The sequence below is a fragment of the Malaya genurostris genome, chromosome 1 (genome assembly GCF_030247185.1).
Source record: "Malaya genurostris strain Urasoe2022 chromosome 1, Malgen_1.1, whole genome shotgun sequence".
Classification (NCBI taxonomy): Eukaryota; Metazoa; Arthropoda; class Insecta; order Diptera; family Culicidae; genus Malaya; species Malaya genurostris.
The window spans coordinates 118,586,702-118,605,818 of NC_080570.1; the positions used below are offsets into that span (position 1 = coordinate 118,586,702).

General features: G+C 41.3%; 1 protein-coding gene across 1 annotated transcript; it reads left to right on the forward strand.

The window, feature by feature from the left end:
- Positions 1-263: 263 nt before the first annotated feature.
- LOC131425585 (uncharacterized protein YdcI) lies at positions 264-4,180 on the forward strand. The gene is made up of 5 exons (XM_058587584.1): positions 264-681; positions 753-1,802; positions 1,871-2,283; positions 2,631-3,113; positions 3,176-4,180. The coding sequence occupies exons 1-5, from the start codon at positions 488-490 to the stop codon at positions 4,039-4,041; spliced, it is 3,006 nt and encodes a 1,001-aa protein (XP_058443567.1). The 5' UTR covers positions 264-487; the 3' UTR covers positions 4,042-4,180.
- Positions 4,181-19,117: the final 14,937 nt, after the last annotated feature.

Sequence of the window (19,117 nt, forward strand, 5' to 3'; positions counted from 1 at the left end):
AATGTTTGCGTAATTTTAATCAACAGCAAAACAAAACTCTAGCGTGAAATGCATGCAGCACCCGGGAATAGTGTCATGATTTGAATGCGGCACCAGTGTCGATCGAGGTGACAACTGCAAGTATTCGCCACGCTGCTTATTAAAAATTTAACACACAGTTCATATTCGTTTCATCCCATTGTGCGTAGCGTCTTAATTAGACGTTTCAATACCGCAAAATTTGAAAATCATTCAACTGACAACACTGTCTGTTACCCGTCAGAAATGTCATAGCGAACACCAATCGCAAAACGCCGAAAAAAAATTGAAGTGCAAAAAAGTAAACCGCCTTTAATTTTTCGCGAGTTCTGTTTGCTCGTCCATGAATTTTATTACCCCAGTGCATCATCAGTAAACTGTATCAAGATACAGTTCTCAATACATATTCGAATCCGGTGTTTTGTGCAGTGGAAACAGCTTCTCGAGTGTTCGACTACCTTCGAAAGCCATGACGACTCGAACTCGCCGTGCCGCTACCAAAGCGCCAATCGTTATTCCTTCCGACACGGACTCGGAACCGGAGGAGAGCGATCCCGAGGGCATTTTCTCCAGTCCGGATGCGAAACCAAAGGCCAAACGCGTTAGGAAACATTCCTCCGACAGTGACGATTCCGACTTTGATGAGAGTAAACTGAGAGAACTGTAAGTATCTTTGTTCGTTTTGTTAGTGGGTTTTCATACCTATATGAAAAAAAATTGTTTTGTTTATGCAGAAAACCACCAGTCAAGAGAAGAGCATCCAGCAAAGCATCGGATAGTCCAACGAAAAAACCGAAAACGGAACCCAAACCAAGAGCTCCTAGGAAACCACGCGAGCCGAAAGCTCCAAAGGAACCGAAAGCTCCAAAAGTCCCAAAAGCTCCCAAGGCACCGAAAGAACCTAAGGCTCCAAAAGTACCGAAGGAAAAAGTTCCCAAGGCACCAAAAGTACCAAAGGTTCCAAAAGAACCCAAAGCCCCGAAACAACCGAAAGCGGTTGCCGCAAGACGAGGTAGTCGGAAGAAAGCCGTTGATCAAGCTGAGCTCGATGGAAATGTGGGACCGGCATTGGAATCGTCGATTGAAATTAAGCACGAGGATGCGAATGTGCAAGAAGTTGTTGCAATTCCAGATACGCCAAAACAGGAAGAAACGAAACCAATTCCGGTCAAGGTTGACGTGAAGGACGAAACGGACACTCGACCAAAGTATAAGAAACGCGTCAGTATGACAGTCCGTGACCAGTGGGATGATTTTGAGCTGCTATCGGAAATGCAAAACATTGACCGGAAAACGGCACGCAACATCATTAGGTTGTTCGAGGAGGAAAACACCATTCCGTTTATTTGCCGCTACCGAAGAGAACTGATCGGCGAAATGACACCGGACGAACTGCGGGATGTTAAGTTGGCGTACAATCAGATTCTGTCGATCAAAGCCAAAGCGGACACCATCATAAAAAGTCTCGAAAAAGAAGAGAAACTGACCGAAGATATTAAACTGGATCTGCTGTCGGCGAAAAGCGTTGACGAGCTGGATCACATGTACGCACCGTTCAAACCGGCCAACAAGGGCTCGTTGGCTGACCGCGCAAAGGCACTCGGTTTGGATCCACTGGCGGAAAGTATTTTGATCGGTACCATGTCGGAAATTGATTTGCCCGATTTGGTAAAACCGGAAATCGAAGGATTGGAGACGGTCGAAAAGGTCGAAGAAGGAATTAAACATTTGATGGCACATAATTTCAGCAAGAATACAGCCGTGCTGGAAGAAATTCGCAGACTGTAAGTATGACGATTTTTTATAAAGATTCGAGAACGGAACTAATTTCCTCTCTTTTTTTTCGAAATAGTACTGCAAAATATGACATCGTGCTAACGTCAGCTCAAGTCGCAAAAAAACGAGAGAAAGCCGAATCAAACAACAACGGTGACTTGCCGGCCGCAGCCACTGGAACCGCTGCCGGCCCCGGCGGAAAAGTTAGCATTGCCAGTCTCAAACGGATCCCGAAAAAGGTCGATGAATTCAAGTTTGAGCACTACTTCAATTTCACCTGCACCACCAAATATCTGCGGGCGCATCAGATCATGGCCCTGAATCGTGGAGAGAATCAGAAAGTGCTCAGTATTAAGCTTCAATTCAAGGACCAAGTCAAGGGCGATTTATACTGGTTCCTAAAGCGGGAGTACCTGCAGAGCGGCGTCCAGTCGAAGAAGCGCACGGAACTATTCGAGGCATCGTTCGATGAAGCGTTTACTAAAAAGCGTAAGACATTTCGTTGCACAATGCTCTGTACCTGGTTAATGGTCATATATCCGAATAACGTATGTCTGAAGTGTGTTTGATTTTTTGCTAATCCTTCACGTCGAAATCTTTTGCTTTGTTCTCGCCATGGTCGGTAGCTACAAGGGATTTTTTTTCGCACTCACCACGGATTGTTCTGTGGGCAGTTTTATTTTTGGTTCTTTTGAAATTTCTGACGTATCCGGCTTTCGTCTGGTCGCACCGTTTTTGGTTTAAAAAATCAACTGTTTTATGCTCTCACAATCGGATGTTGGCCATTTCTCTCCAACAAACCATTAATCATTGATCTTCCCATTTCTGTTCCGCAGTGATTCCTCTAATGACGCGTACGGTTCGATCGGAACTGACCAAACGTGCCGAGAAGGCATCGGTTGAGGTATTTGCTAACAATCTCAAACAACTGCTGCTGACGGGTCCGGTCAAAGGGGAGAAAATTCTCGGTGTCGATCCGGGTTTCAGCAACGGTTGCAAGCTAGCGATCATCTCCGAGTGCGGAGAACTGCTGGACACGGCAACCGTTTATCCGCACATCGGTGGCGAACGTTCGAAGGTGGCTCCCGGAATCATTGCCAACATGATGAACAAACACAACTGCAACATGATCGCTCTGGGAAATGGAACGGCTTGCCGGGAAACCGAGTCGATGCTGTCCTACATGTTGGACGAGGGAATCCTGGATAAGCGATGGGTACGCTACTGCATCGTACCGGAACAGGGAGCTTCGATTTATTCCTGCAGTGAGGTTGCAAAAAAAGAATTCCCCAAGATGGACGTGAATTTGATCAGTGCCGGTAGGAACTGTTCTTTTCTGTTTAAAAATCCGTCATTTAAATACTTTCATTTTCTATCACAGTATCAATCGCCCGCCGACTGCAGGATCCACTGTGCGAGTATGTTAAAATCGAACCCCGCCATCTGGGAGTGGGAATGTATCAGCATGACCTGAACGAGAAAACCCTCTCGGAAAGCCTCGACGAAGTGGTGATGGAATGTGTGTCCTTCGTGGGTGTCGACATCAACACCGCCTCCGTCAGTTTGCTTAGCCATGTGGCCGGATTAACGGCCAAGCGGGCCGAGCACATCGTGACCCACCGGACTCGGCACGGTCCATTCCGCAGTCGTGAGCAATTGCTTAAGGTTAAGTTTATCGGTGATCGAACGTTTACCCAGTGCGCTGGATTTATCCGAATCGAACCGCTGACGGCCGGTGTTCGAGAGTACAACCTACTGGATTCGACCTGGGTTCATCCGGAAAGCTACGAACTTGCCGAAAGCATCATCAGAAAAGCTGGTCAGTCCAATAAAGAGATTGGACGTGCTGATTTTATCCTAGGCATAAGAGATTTTGCATTCCGAACTCCGAAAGAGGCGATGGCCGGCATGTTTAATCAACCGATCGAACGAATTGATTGTGTTCTTTCGGCACTGCAGCGAGATCTGCTCCGAGATTATCGTGCCGACGTTAATAAGCCACCGATGTTCAAAAAGGGTTTGACGTCGATGGCAGACCTAGCGGAGGGCACTATCCTGACCGGAGCAGTCAATAACGTCACCGATTTCGGTGCGTTCGTTGATATCGGCGTGGAAAATAATGGACTTATTCATCGAAGCAAGATGAACGGAAAACGTGTGAACATCGGCGACAGAGTCGAAGTGACCGTAATTTCGATTGACGTTGCCAAGGGTCGGCTTGGTTTGAAGCTGGAGCAAATACTCTGAGCAGCCGACGACGACGACGACGAATGGGGCTCCCTAATCCTGTAATAATTTCAGTAGTACATACTCAAGCAGTTCTAGATTGTTCTAACTCACAATTCAATACAAAAAAAATCGAAATACTATTTTCGAAAGACATTTCACGATGGGTTATTTTTTGTCCGAAATGCCACTAGGAACTAAAACATAAACTACTGCAATAACAGATCGCATTTTCCGGCTTTTTCCACTGGGTCACTCACACAATGGATTGATTTAAGCTTCAACCGTGAGCTTCGCAGAAATACAAATAAAATTAATCTAATCCATGATTTCACAAATGTTACAATGTACAGAAATCCATTGCCCCTGTTCTGTATTTCGATCGAAAGGCGCTTTTGTATGGAAAGCTCGATCGAGACACAGAATAAAAATAATTCAGATTCGATCGGAATAAACAATAGGATTGCATATCTTCGGAGTTGTTGCAAATGTTTGTGTCAAAACATACTTCTTTATTTGATAATCTATTATAAGAATTCATATTTTTTGCATTTTGTGTGATATTATTTCAATAAAATAATAAAGAAAAATCTTTCCTTTTTTCGATTACTGATGACTCGGTAATTCATTATTCCATCCCGATAATTCTTGCCGAGCTGACAGTAAAATTTCAGCTGACAAGTTCGGCAATAATTGACAGTTAAAAAATTTAGGATTGCCGAGATTCTCAGTAATTTGCTATTTTACATTTTGCCGAGACGATTACTGAGCACTCGGCTGTGCAAATCTCGGCATTTTTTGTCGAGATTCAGCAAGAGATTTTAAGTGTGTAGACGCTTATATTCTAGTCTAAGTTTATGAGAATCGACTCAGCTGTCTCTGAGAAAATTAAGCGAGTTTCGCTTCTGAGTTTTTGACCACTATTTTCGGACCGGGCCACAGAAAACAGACGTCCAAGCTAGCAAAAAAATTTTCAAAAAAGCTGTGTAATGCATACGAGTAAAAATCCGTCAAAAATCACCGTTGCGCACGACTTTGCACCACCCCCTGCTAGTGAAGCTGGTTCCTGAAACCGACGCATTTTGTTTTGGTGGCGTTGTTGTCAACAATATTTTAAGCTACGTTCATACAATACAATCGGGAGCGGGTCATATCGCCGAAAGCCATTTCGCCGAAAGTCGTTTCGCCGAATGCCATTTCGCCGAAAGTCGTTTCGCCGAATAGGTCATTTCGCCGAAAGTCGTTTCGCCGAATAGGTCATTTCGCCGAAAGTCGTTTCGCCGAAAGGGTCATTTTGCCGAAAGGGTCATCTCGCCGAAAGGGTAATTTCACCGTAAGGTTCATATCTCCTACATGTTATGTATCCTGTATAACTTATGTGGCGCAGCCACATAACCGAAGCCAAGATGGCTCGGCGGCACAAAGCCGCCGAGCCGACGCCAGCTGAGTCGGCCGCCGACCCGCCGTCGGAAGCGGCGGCCTCTTGCATACAAACCTGTAACCGCCTCGTTTGCCCGGTCTACTCAAAGCTAGGTCTCTTTGCTTTAGTTAGGTCCGAACGAGCGGTAGCGAGGTCGGACAGCACATGAACCAAAACGATGTGGCGTAGCCGCATTTGTATTTTGTCATTTTCACTTAATAAACGGAAAATACCACCTTCATTTGCCTGGTAGATACACCTATGCAATTGCTTTGGTGCTTACTAGCTGATAGTCAACAAGGTTTCTTGGGAACTACTTTCTGAGGTTCATGAATCAATCTTTATTCAAGAGTACAACAATCAATCATTATTCAAGAAGTATAATGATAGGTTAACAAAACGGGCGTGAACGCTGTCATCTTACGTTCGTCTTTAATTTAAATCAATTCTAATTACGATTTCAGGACGATTTCAGGATTCGGCGAAATGACCCTTTCGGCGAAATGGCTTTCGGCGAAGTGTCATTCGGCGAAATAACCCTTTCGGCGAAATGACTTTCGGCGAAACGGCTTTCGGCGAAATGGCTTTCGGCGAAATGACCCTGATCCAATATAATCAAACCACACTGGTGTCAAAAGTTAATTTCTTCAAACCCAATATAAATATAACTCTTGTCTAGTATTCTCTGCAAAACAAGTAATTTGACCTCTTTTTGAATAAGAAAAAAAGTGGTTTGTTATAGTTTGATTATATTCCATCGAAATCATTTGCTTATATTGGTGCAACCGCATGAAGAAAGATGTGAACACTGCTTAAACACAGCATTTGACAGCGAACTAGAACCAAAAGAACCAAGAATTTCGGCCTCAAGCCAATTGTATGCAGATGACAATCGCACCACCGGGGTGCTTTGCACGCATGGATTACCATTGTATGAAAGCTCGAACGCAAGAGCCCATAAGGGATTACTGAACTGCTCGGAGCGCCTCTACAGGAGAATTACTACTTGGTGACTGCTTTTTAAAATAACCGTTAAATTTCTTCCACAAATTGAAATCTCTACTTGGATGTCTGTTCTCTGTGGTATGGCTGAAATCGGTTCGTTTGGCTAGCAACTAGAATAACCTATAATTCGAATCAGTTTAGAGCCAAATTTAGAACAATTTTTACAGTTTTTGCGTTATTGCTCTATACGACAGGTTGCAATTTCATACACTATACCCCATATTTCCACGACCGGAAGCCGATTCTGGGGAAAATTCTACATAAATTTGTGGAAATATTACACTTTTTTTAAATTCTTCCGGAACCAGGAACGCTGTTTACTTTGACTCTTTCACTCTTTGACTCTTTCATTCTTTGACTTTGACACTCTGGAACTGATAATATTTTATGACCCTGCGGCTTTGGACCACAGACTAACAGACATGACAGTAAGAGTAAATTCTTATAAAAATAATTTTTCGTGATGCACTAGTTCCACCTATATTGTACTGCGCGAACTATTTACTATCGGTACACCCCTTGTGTTATGTAAAAGTTTTTTTACTAGTTGGTTTCCCCTCGTTTGTCAACACCGATCAGCTGCTTGCAGGGATGCTTGATTTCATCAAAATATTTGAAAATGAATCGTCACAATAAATTATTGGATTACGTTGATAATATATTTAACTTTTTCGCGATGTTGGAAGGTAACCATTTATTTGACTCAGCGTTGTTCATCTAGACTATTTTTTTATTGTGTTGGTAGTTTTCACCCGAAATTAAGTGGTGGCAGACCAGAAGCAAGTAAATATTGTAACAAAACGGGTTCGATTTTGTATTGCGTTGGAGGATGAAAAGTAGGCACAATTATGTATATAGTTTTGGCAAATATGTATTAAATCTGTATCCTTCATGAAATTCGCATGGACGTAAACAAATCAATACATTACAGGTAATTCTGTATGAATGGCAACTCGGTTGGTAAATGAAAAAAATAAACACAGTCTAGATGACAGACAGGATGTTTTTGATGGGGTAACGTGGCGCCATCATGACACATGTGAGTACTGTCCCAAATAAAGGAATATTTGAAATGACCGATAAAATGATTGACGAATCTAATTTGAGTATCCTGTCTGTTAGTCTGTGTTTGGACTTTGGATCTTTTGCACTGTGGGTTGTTTAGACTCTGGATCTTCTGGACAGTGGAAATTTTAGACTTAGAGAGCTTTATTTAAAAGTGAATTATTCACATGAACGTCTAGTTGAGGTACATCCACAGACTAACAGACAGGACACTCAAATTAGATTCTTCAATCATTTTAACGGTCATTTCGAATATTCCTTTATTTGGGACAGTACTCACATGTGTCATGATGGCGCCACGTTACCCTATCAAAAACCACGATGTAAAATACCTGGTGATCACGTTTTTCTATGTGTTAGTGCGGTTGTCATTTTTTTTTGGAATAACAGAGAGAAGTGAAGAAGAAAAACATAAACAAATGACGTTTCGGGAGTTGCTTTTATAAAAATATTTAGACTAGATTCTGTTTGCGAAAATATTGACAGTAAAATGCGGTGTTTTGTTCCGGGATGTTTCAATCGTTTTCATCACCTGCATTTGAAATGCCACCCACATCATTTTGGGGACGGGTATAGCGTGATGGGATAGTCGATGCCTTTCACGCAGCCCGCCTGGGTTCGATTCCCAACCCCGCACATAGGGTCAGAAAGATTTTCTGGTCCGAAGAGGCGAATGACCTAAGATGTTAAAGCCTCTATAATTAAAACAAAAAAAAAAAAAAAAAAAACCCACATCACAATCACTCCATTATCCATAATAACTGTAATAGATACCACAGTGCGATCCGCCAAATCCTTCCTCCAACGAAATGAATAGAATCGGATGTGTGTAAAATTTTCTATATTTCGACGTTACCTTGCAAGCCCTTGAAGAAAAAATGTTCAGATTTTCAATTAGTGCCAAAGATTCGCCAGGCTGCGCGACAACTGGAGTAACTTAGAAGTGAAATCCCGATCTGAACTGGTCGTTTGTTTATGTTTACATGCTTAAATCCCGGCACGCTATACTTAATTTCGTGAGAAAATTACCAACACAACCAAAACTGTCTTATCACGCCACCAGTGTATTTTACGTCGTGATCAAAAACATCCTGTCTGTCATCTAGACTGTGTTTATTTTTTTCATTTACCGACAGAGTTGCCATTCATACAGAATTACCTGTAATGTATTGATTTGTATACGTCCATGCGAATTTCATGCAGGATACAGATTTAATACATATTGCCAAAACTGTATACATAATTGTGCCTATTTCTCATCCTCCAACGCAAGACAAAATCGAACCCGTTTTGTTACAATATTTACTTGCTTCTGGTCTGCCGCCACTTAATTTCTGGTGAAAACTACCAACACAATAAAAAACAGTCTAGATGAACAACGTTGAGTCAAATAAATGGTTACCTTCCAACATCGCGAAAAAGTTAAATATTTTATCAACGTAATCCAATAATTTATTGTGACGATTCATTTTCAAATATTTTGATGAAATCAGGCATCCCTGCAAGCAGCTGATCGGTGTTGACATACGAGGGGAAACCAACTAGTAAAAAAACTTTTACATAACACAAGGGGTGTACAGATAGTAAATAGTTCGCGCAGTACAATATAGGTGGAGCTAGTGCATCACGAAAAATTATTTTTTATAAGAATTTACTCATACTGTCATGTCTGTTAGTCTGTGGTACATCTCAGAGCTGTCGAGGCCGTTGATTGCCATTGCTAGTGCGAGGGATGGTATACTCTAATTTCTTTATATTTTGTATAAGACGCTTGATTTCAACTGTACTAAAATTGTTCTAATAAAACTCCCAATCTCAGTGTTCCATGGAACACTTAACCACTGTGGACAATGAGTATCGATGTTTTTTTTTCTTTTATTGCAACTTGAAGTATACTTCTAATTTTTTACCTCTCTTTTCAATCTCTCAATGTTCCTTAATGGCCCGATTTCTTTATTTTGGACGAAGTTCTGAGGTTCTCCGAGGATTGCAGATTTAAAACCATTTTTAGTGAGAAAGTGTCAAAAACTTAGATAAAAATATTAAAGCATTTTACAGTTTGGTTCAGGTAGGTTGAAAGATATGATTCATGTTCAAAGCTTCATTAGATGAAAGGATGAGAGGAGCTTAGATGAATATCACACATTGTTTATTATCAGCAGCAGTAATTCTTGTTGAAGTGAACAGAACAAAATAAAGCAGAGTACTTCACTTCAGGTTAAATTGAGGTAACTTTATTTACAAGCTTAGCCTAGTTCTTAATATTTTTTTTTTTTTTTCAAATAAAATTTTTATTAGGCTCATTTGCTTTAGCTTAACGTGGCCGATTGTCTTGTTGTTAGGGGGAGAGAAAGGGATGCCGTATTACGGGGCGGCATACTCCCCAGTTAGTAAGGGGACATAGGGAGGGTGGGACCTACACAGTATTGAATTGAAATTTGAGTACATCATTGGTTTGTGGCATACATCTTTTAGACACATTTTGCGTTCGATGAATCTTCATGTTTTGCAGCTTGTAGCAATGAAGAGATTATTCTGGATTGGGATGCTTCGTTGGTGTGTTCTGACGTTGATGTGACGTTTTTGGGTAGCTTCCAGCAACTCAGTCAGTTCAAGGCAGGTGCATGCTCCGAAGCATCGTTTACACAGGCCATACTTCCAGCAACGTAAAGAAGAGTGCGGTAGAGCTGTAGACGAGAAAGAGATAGGGAGAGCACTAAATTTGAGCATTGATAGTTTTCAAGAAGTTATAGATGAGAGTCATATAAGGAAGATTTCGAGTTGCCAAGACGTCGCGGACTGGTACGAAGGGTGGTATACCTCGGGCCCGAAGGGAACCTATGAGTTGGGACCTGGCATCACAATACTCGACACATGTCCAAACAACATGTTCGATGTCATGATAACCCTCACCGCAAACGCAGACACCACTCTCAGCGAGCCCCACACGACGGAGATGCGCGCTGAACATATAATGATTAGACATGAGCCTTGACATTACACGAATAAAGTCTCGGCTCACGTCTAACCCCCGGAACCAAGCTTTCGTCGATACCTGTGGGACTATTGAGTGTAACCATCGTCCCAGAGTTCCACTATTCCATGTATTCTGCCAGCTGGCTAGAGTTTTCTGACGACAGCAACTGAAAAATTCATTGAAGCAGATTGGTCTTTCATAGATATCACCTTCTAGTGCGCCCACCTTGGCTAACGAGTCCGCCCTCTCATTGCCCCGTATGGAACAATGTGAGGGGACCCAAACCAAGGTAATCTGGTATGATTTTGCAGATAAAGCACTCAATTGTTCCCGTATTTTCCCCAGGAAATACGGTGAGTGCTTTCCAGGCTTCACTGAACGGAGAGCCTCAATGGAACTGAGACTGTCCGATACAATGAAGTAGTGATCTGTGGGCAGAGTGTCAATGATCTCAAGGGTATACTGAATTGCAGCTAGTTCTGCGACGTAAACTGAAGCTGGATCACTGAGTTTATAGGAAGCGGTGAAATTTACATTGAATATACCGAAGCCAGTGGACCCGTCTAGATATGATCCGTCAGTGTAAAACATTTTATTACAGTCGACTTCTTTAAATTTATTATTAAAAATTTTTGGGATCTCTTGAGGGCGTACAGGATCCGGGATTCCACGAATTTCCTCTTTCATGGATGTGTCGAAAAACACAGTAGAATTAGAAGTATCCACAAAATGAACACGATTGGGAACAAACGAAGAAGGATTTATATTCTGAGCCATGTAGTCAAAATACAAGGACATAAAACGGGTTTGTGAATTAAGCTCGACGAGCTTTTCAAAGTTTTCTATCACCATCGGATTCAAAATGTCGCATCGGATTAGCAGTCGATATGAGAGATCCCAGAACCTGTTTTTCAACGGTAAGACGCCCGCCAGCACTTCAAGACTCATCGTATGGGTTGATTGCATGCAACCCAAGGCAATACGTAAACAACGATACTGAATTCTTTCCAGTTTAATGAAATGAATATTCGTAGCGGAGCGGAAACAGAAACATCCATATTCCATTACTGACAATATCGTCGTTTTGTACAACCTGATCAGGTCTCCTGGGTGAGAGCCCCACCAAGTTCCGGTTATTGTACGAAGGAAATTGATTCTCTGTAGGCATTTTCGTTTCAAATACCTAATGTGACATCCCCAGGTACCTTTGGAATCGAACCAGACCCCGAGATATTTAAATGTGAAAACCTGAGCTATGGTTTCACCCCCTAGTTGAAGCTGTAATTGCGCAGGTTCTCGCTTCCTTGAAAATACAACCAGCTCAGTTTTCTCCGTAGAGAACTCGATACCCATTTGAAAAGCCCATGTCGACAAGTTGTCGAGGGTATCTTGCAATGGTCCTTGGAGATCGGCAGCTTTGGGTCCTATAATAGACACAACACTGTCGTCGGCAAGTTGTCTTAGCGTGCAAGATGTGTTGATACATTCATCAATGTTATTTACGTAAAAGTTGTATAAAAGGGGGCTTAAGCATGAGCCCTGAGGAAGACCCATGTAACTGAATCGCTTTGTCGTCAAATCACCATGCTCAAAATGCATGTGTTTCTCGGACAATAGATTATATAAAAAGTTGTTCAAAACTGGTGAAAGACCATGCTGATGCAACTTCTCAGATAGAACGTTAATGGAAACTGAATCGAATGCCCCCTTGATGTCGAGGAAAACTGATGCCATTTGTTCTTTACGAGCAAATGCCATTTGAATTTCTGTTGAGAGCAACGCTAGACAATCGTTCGTTCCTTTGCCCCTGCGGAACCCAAATTGTGTACCTGAAAGCAATCCATTTGTTTCGACCCAATTGTCTAGACGGAAGAGAATCATTTTCTCCAACAATTTCCGGATACAGGAAAGCATAGCAATCGGCCGATACGAATTGTGATCGGAGGCTGGTTTTCCAGGTTTTTGAATAGTAATAACTCTCACTTCTCTCCATTCGTGTGGGACAATATTACCCTCGAGGAACTTGTTGAATAAATTCAGCAAGCGCCTTTTGGCAGAGTCGGGCAGATTTTTCAACAAGTTGAATTTAATTCTGTCTAACCCCGGGGCTCTATTGTTACACGACAAGAGCGCAAGTGAGAACTCTACCATCGAAAACGGTGTTTCGTTTGTATTCAATGTCGCGACGCGGGATATCTTCTGTTCCGGAACAGAATCAGGACATACTTTCTTAGCGAAATCAAATATCCAGCGGTTAGAATATTCCTCGCTTTCGTTCGCGTGATTTCGATTGCGCATGCGACGGGCCGTATTCCAAAGAGTGCTCATTGCTGTTTCTCTCGTTAATCCGTCAACAAACCTTCGCCAGTAACCGCGTTTCTTAGCTTTAATAAGACTTTTCATTTGAAATTCTAACGCCGCGTATTTCCGATAATTATCTGGAGTTCCGTTCTTTCTAAACGAGATGAAGGCTGAAGCTTTTTTCGTTTTCAGCTCTGAGCACTCTTTGTCCCACCATGGGTTGGGAGAACGCATACTAGTTTGCGCGCTAGGTACTCGTTTCGTCTGAGCTTGAATTGCGGTGTCAAGAATCAAGCCAGCCAAAAATGTATACTCTTCCTCCGGAGGAAGCTCCTGTGATGTTTCTAGTTTCTCAGATATCGAGCTCGCGTAACGTTTCCAATCAATGTTTCGTGTGAAATCGTACGAAACATTGATTGTTTCCGATGGTCTTCCACGGTTGGTGATAGAAACTATGATCGGCAAGTGATCGCTACCGTGAGGATCACAGATTACCTTCCACTTGCAATCTAACTGTAGCGAAGTCGAGCAAAGGGATAAATCCAGCGCACTTGGTTGTGCTGGCGGTCTAGGGTTCCGTGTCATTTCTCCCGTGTTTAGAATTGTCAAATTGAAGTTGTCACACAGATCTTGGATTAACGAAGAACGATTATCATCATATAAGCAGCCCCATCCTGTACCATGCGAGTTAAAGTCCCCTAAAACCAGCCGCGGTGAAGGAAGAAGTTCTATGATGTCTGCAAGCCGACGATGCCCTATCGAGACTCTGGGAGGAATGTAGATAGAAGCTATACATAGATCTTTGCCTTTAATATTAATTTGGCAAGCAACAACTTCAATTCCCGGTGTCGAGGGGAGGTTAATACGATAAAATGAATAGCACTTTTTAATCCCTAAAAGTACCCCTCCATAAGAGTCTTCTCGGTCCAGGCGGATTATGTTAAAATTATGGAAGTCGAGGTTGATGTTAGAAGTAAGCCAAGTTTCACTCAAGGAGAATACATCGCAATTATGAGTATGTATTAAGTGTTTGAAAGAATCAAGTTTTGGGATGATACTTCTGCAATTCCACTGAAGCACAATGATCATATCTTCGATTCTCAGTGGTAAATTATCCATCAAAAGATACGATCGCTGCAAGGAGGGGCCATTGTTCAGTCAACTGTTTTAAAAATGTCCTTACTGTTGGCAGTAGAGCAGTTAGGAAGCTTTTCAGAGGATCAGTAATATTGAAGGCTGTTAATATCCAGTCCACGATATCAGAAAATTTCAATAATCCAGCGTTTGTTGGATTTTCTGGTTGTGCTTTGGGGTCATTCGGGTTTTTTGATGCCCCAGGAAGTGCTGGGTACTCCTTATCATCCCTAAGTTTTTTAACCCAGGAGGTGTTTGCTTCGGTTTTGAGTCAGCACTTTTTGTTTCCGTTTGGTTCTTTTGTGACGAAGAGGACAGTCTGAGGCCTTTACGAGGAAGCTTGGGAGAAGCCAGATTTTGTCTTTTCCTGCTTCCTTCAACCTGTGTGTAGGAAGGTCCTTCGCCTGGGTCGTCAGAGGTATCCTCTTCAACTGGCAAGATTGCAAACGGGTTCTCAGGGGTCGATGGAGTGGTTCTTTTTAAGATTTCCGCATAAGAACGTTTGGAACGTTCTTTCACGGATCGCTTCAATTTCTCCGCACGCTGTATGTACGTAGGGCACACCGAAAGATCATGAGGATTCTCCCCGCAGTAGCAACACTTTTCCACTGCTCTTCTGCAGAGATCGTCCTCATGGGCCTCTCCGCATTTGCCGCATCGCAGTTTGTTGCAACAATAGGTTGCCGTATGACCTAACTGTTTGCAGCTTGTACAATGCATTACCCGCGGTACATACAGCCGAACAGGTAGACGAACTCCACTCACTACCAAGTAATTTGGAAGTGCAGATCCGGCAAAAGTCACGCGAAATGAGTCCGATTGGTAAAATTTACCATCTATCGATTTGGAGTGCAATTGCTTGCACTCCAAAATTTTCACTGGATGAAGGTCGGGGTTTTTGAAACGGCCTACCCCGTCCTTCATCAGATCTTCGATTGTCAGACTTTCGTCACGGACCACACCGTCGATCTCCACCACATGAGACGGGACGTACACGCGGTACTCCTTCGTGAACAACTCGTTGGTAGCAATCGCGTTTGCTTGCTTCAGGTCGGACACAACAACGCGTAACTTGTTTGGCGAAACCTTATCTATTGTTTTTATTGCCGAGTAATGTTTTTCCAGGTCCCGAGCAATATTTAAAACTCTGAGAGACTTTAATTTGGGCCGGAAGTATACCACCCACGGACCCCCCGAGCCATCATCTTGGTAAACTTTTTGGCGGGCAGGCAATATCTTAGAGGGAGATGGAGGCATCGGAGAGGGAGATGGCATCGGAGAGGGAGATGGTATCGGAGGGGGAGATGGTATAGGAGGGGTAGATGGCATCTCGGAAGCAAACTCAGCCTCTAAATGTTCTTCGTTCATTCGTTCAGCTTCGCCCTCCTCCGAGACACCCCCACTGTCATCAATATTCATATTTAAAGTGCGGGAGTAAAGAAGTCTCCCGCACTTGAAATGAGAAAGAAAGAAATAAAATGAAAAGAAAATATATGAATAGTAAAAGTTGAAAGAAAAAGTTTGAGAAAATACTTAACAGTATGTCACGGTAAGCTGTTAGGTGAGTTGCTCCTTCACTCCTTCGTTGTGCTTCAGCGTGACCTTGACTCAGGATTTGGCTGCTGCGATGCGGGTAGCAAACAATAGAAATAACTGCTGCCCGAGGATAGCACAATAGCGTCTACTGTTGATACCGATACAAAACCGGTGCACAGACAGAACTCACTTGCGGGGATGCTACTTTTTATCACTTTTATTTAATGCCTATACTACAGCCTCTGCTGTGATAGGCACCTTCGTCTTACCGATGTCGATTGTTAAAAAAACGCGTGTGCTCACTTCGAACATTCGGTTACGAATGAAGTTCTTAATATAATACATATTACACAAGCGATGTTTAAATATACTACAATGATCGGCTACTGTCAATCATATGGTATTGTTCAGCAGCAGTGTGTATCGTATCCATACAAAGAGAGATAGCTACTATTGTCTTGTTGTTTATTGTGCGCAGAAAGCTTGCGTTCCCCGCTTGCTTTCTGCGTCACTTGTTACTTCTTGTGATGAGATATCCTCTCACCGTATTTTGTTTGTGATGATAGCGATTCATAAACACATATTGCCAGGAATGACAAATTGACCGCTACCACGGATGAAATGTATATTTCAACAATTCTCAGTAATAGTACACTTAAAATTAACATCAACCCCAATAACCTTCATTGCCATTTTACAAGAACAACATTGAAAGATACAGCCAGTTTTTAAAGTAATCATCCATACTTGATCGAATCGATCGAATTTCTAAGGCTGTGAACCATTTCGCTGTTAATTTTAACTTTTGGTTAAAATCTGACACTCGAGCGGTTAATTTGATGTTTTCAAAACTAACCCTGCTCGAGAGCGTGGTTATTTTGGACAGATCGATGGTTATTTTCCGACAATGAAAAAATTCTTGCAATGAAAATTCTAATATTAATTCTTTAGTTGAAATTATTTCCAGTGGAAAATAAACCCAAAGAACTTTCCGTCCGTCAAACTTTGGAATGGACCGCAGTTTTAGTCAAATTTAACTACTCGACACAAAATAACCATTCAAGTGTCAGATGTTAACCAAAAGGTAAAAAAATGGTTCACAGCCTTAGGCTGCAAGATTTTTTTCAGTGTCGGAAAATGACCATCGATCTGTCAAAAATAACCATGCTCTCGAACAGGGTTATTTTTGACAACATCAGAACAACCGCTCGAGTGTAAGATTTCAACCAAAAGTTGAAATTAACCGCGAAATGGTTCACGGCCTAAGCAGCCTCTTGAATACGTTGTTTAGTGTTTATGCAGCGATAAAGTCCACGCGGAACATGTTCTGTACTTTCAAGTTACCAAAAGTTCCACGCATATTTTAAGGAATAATTCACAATATTAGGAAAGTTCCACCTATAATAATATGCAGCAAAGTCGTTGTTTTCAGTAATTAAGGAACTTACAGTTGCTTGCGTCTATTTTTATTTTATATTTCCGGTGCTTCCCGCATACACATGGCTGCCAGATGGATGACTAAACGCTGCCAGCTGGGAAAATATGGCTGGCAGACATTCTGGTGACCGACTGTCTCACCGCTGCCAGACATACAACTCAAACGATACAACCGTATCCACCAGGATTTTTCCACATTGATATCTTTGACATTTTCAGCGAAGGTGAGAAGATGAAAACGCTCGGCTAACTTAGATACAGGCGACTTTGTTTTGTCAAATTGGATTTGACAACCGTCACTGAATCATTTTTGGTAGCCGTCTGGTGGCCATGGCTGCCCAGGTAGCCAAAACGCTATGCGGGAATTCCCGTGTCCAAAATATACACGGAACCGCAAAATAACCGGATTTGAATTTAAAGTACATTCCACCTAATTTGGGGGTTCCGTTCAATAACCTAGTTTTAGGTAAAGTGGCTCTAGGTAATACTTAAAGATGAGTTATATTTACTCTACAGTTGAGTCGTATGGACTCAATTTCAAGTTGGTACGGTTTACTTTATTTTATTGAATAAAACTTTCGCTGTTGGGTGGTTTTGCTCTTTGTATTTTGACAACAATTGAACACGCTCTTTGAACATAACTCATGGTTTGAGTTGCGATTACTCAAATTCATAAACTGGAACAATATGTCAAAATTTGCGTATGAGTTTGAGTAAAGTAAACTCATTGTCATGAGTTCTTTCGCATTTATTCATACATTAGAGTAAGCGTTGAGTTTTTAAACATTTGAGTGAAAAAACTACTTCTTGCAGTTCAGAGCGTTTTCATTCTCGGAATATTTTTATCGACATAAAGAATGCAAGAATACGTCGTTTTCCATTGCCGTTTCTAGATCCGATTTTGGAAACATGAATCAACGTCAATCATCGTTGTTTTGTGGTTTCAATTATGCTTAGTGAAAAGCCCAACATAAGGATATTAAAATAATTTAATTTTGACTCCAAACCTTTCAAAAGGAAACGGTTTTGAATCACTATTTTGCCCATTCAAAAGAAAGAAGAATAACTTTGTATATGAAAATAACGAAGAAAAGTTTCTTCATTTTGAGTTAAACTTACTCAAATTTTGAACAAAATATTTTTTTCTTATTTTGAGTAAAAATTACTCAAGTTTTGACAATTTCGTCCCTTAACGCAAAAATGAGTAGATAGGAGGTAACTCAAGTTTAGAGTACGTGCACTTTTTATGAATTTGAGTGATGTGTTTTGAGTTATGTTCAATGAGGGTGAAGGAGCGAATGAAAGCAAAGATTCAAAACAACTCAAAATTCAGTAAAAAGAAGTCAAATAATATGTAGTTTTTATTTTCAGTGTAGATTGGGCGGTTTGAAACGACGTTGCCAGGTATACCGGTTTCTCGGTATTTATACCGATTTTTGATCTCTATACCCACGGAGAAAAAACTATGGTACTATCAACCATATAGAAGGTTACTTCAACCGAATTTCTACATTGAAATTTGCACAAACATGTTTTTGATTTACTTTGACTGACTATGAACTTCGAAATAAACTGAAATACAAGGTTGTTTTTAGCTCCGATTTTAAGGTATTTTCAACAAATATTCGTTTGGAACAGCTATAATGGTGGTTGTTCCAGTTTAACAGTTGAAAACTCTTAGGTAAATTCAACCATACTTCACAACTTATTTCAAACAAAGTTTGGATTACACATACTGAGATTTTTTTCTGAAATGACCAACAAAATAGTGAGTGCAATCATCACTTCTTGTTGATTCAAAGAAAAAATTTGTTAGAAGGAAATGTGAAGTAAATAAGTGGTCCCTTCTAAATTATGTAGATCTATAACATTACTATTATTATTTCATTCATTTGGCTTCTCCAATATATGTTTCCGCTCAGTCATTGCAAAAACTGAACTTAGTTATGGCGACTTTACGTCAAACAACTAAAATGAATAAATCGTTATTACTATTATTGTATTCAATGTTACTTACTACTACTGATCTAGCTGTAGTGCTTATTTCACACGATTGCAAGTGTTTTTATTTTATATTTCTCGCAGAGCAGCAGAAGCGCATTATCGTCATTGAAAAATATTTCCGTTATTTTGAAAATATCAATGGTATCGCTGCATATTGTACTACTTTCAAAAAACAATTCCCTAATTGACAAAACACATTTGCACAGTTCAACTAACAC

What these genes read in the sequence shown, in the direction of transcription:
- LOC131425585 (XM_058587584.1), top strand. Translation starts at nt 488, where the DNA reads ATGACGACTCGAACTCGCCGTGCCGCTACCAAAGCGCCAATCGTTATT. An exon ending in CTGGAAGAAATTCGCAGACT is followed by an intron (nt 1,803 to 1,870) that starts GTAAGTATGACG and finishes TTTTCGAAATAG; the next exon opens with TACTGCAAAATATGACATCG. An exon ending in TGAAGCGTTTACTAAAAAGC is followed by an intron (nt 2,284 to 2,630) that starts GTAAGACATTTC and finishes TCTGTTCCGCAG; the next exon opens with TGATTCCTCTAATGACGCGT.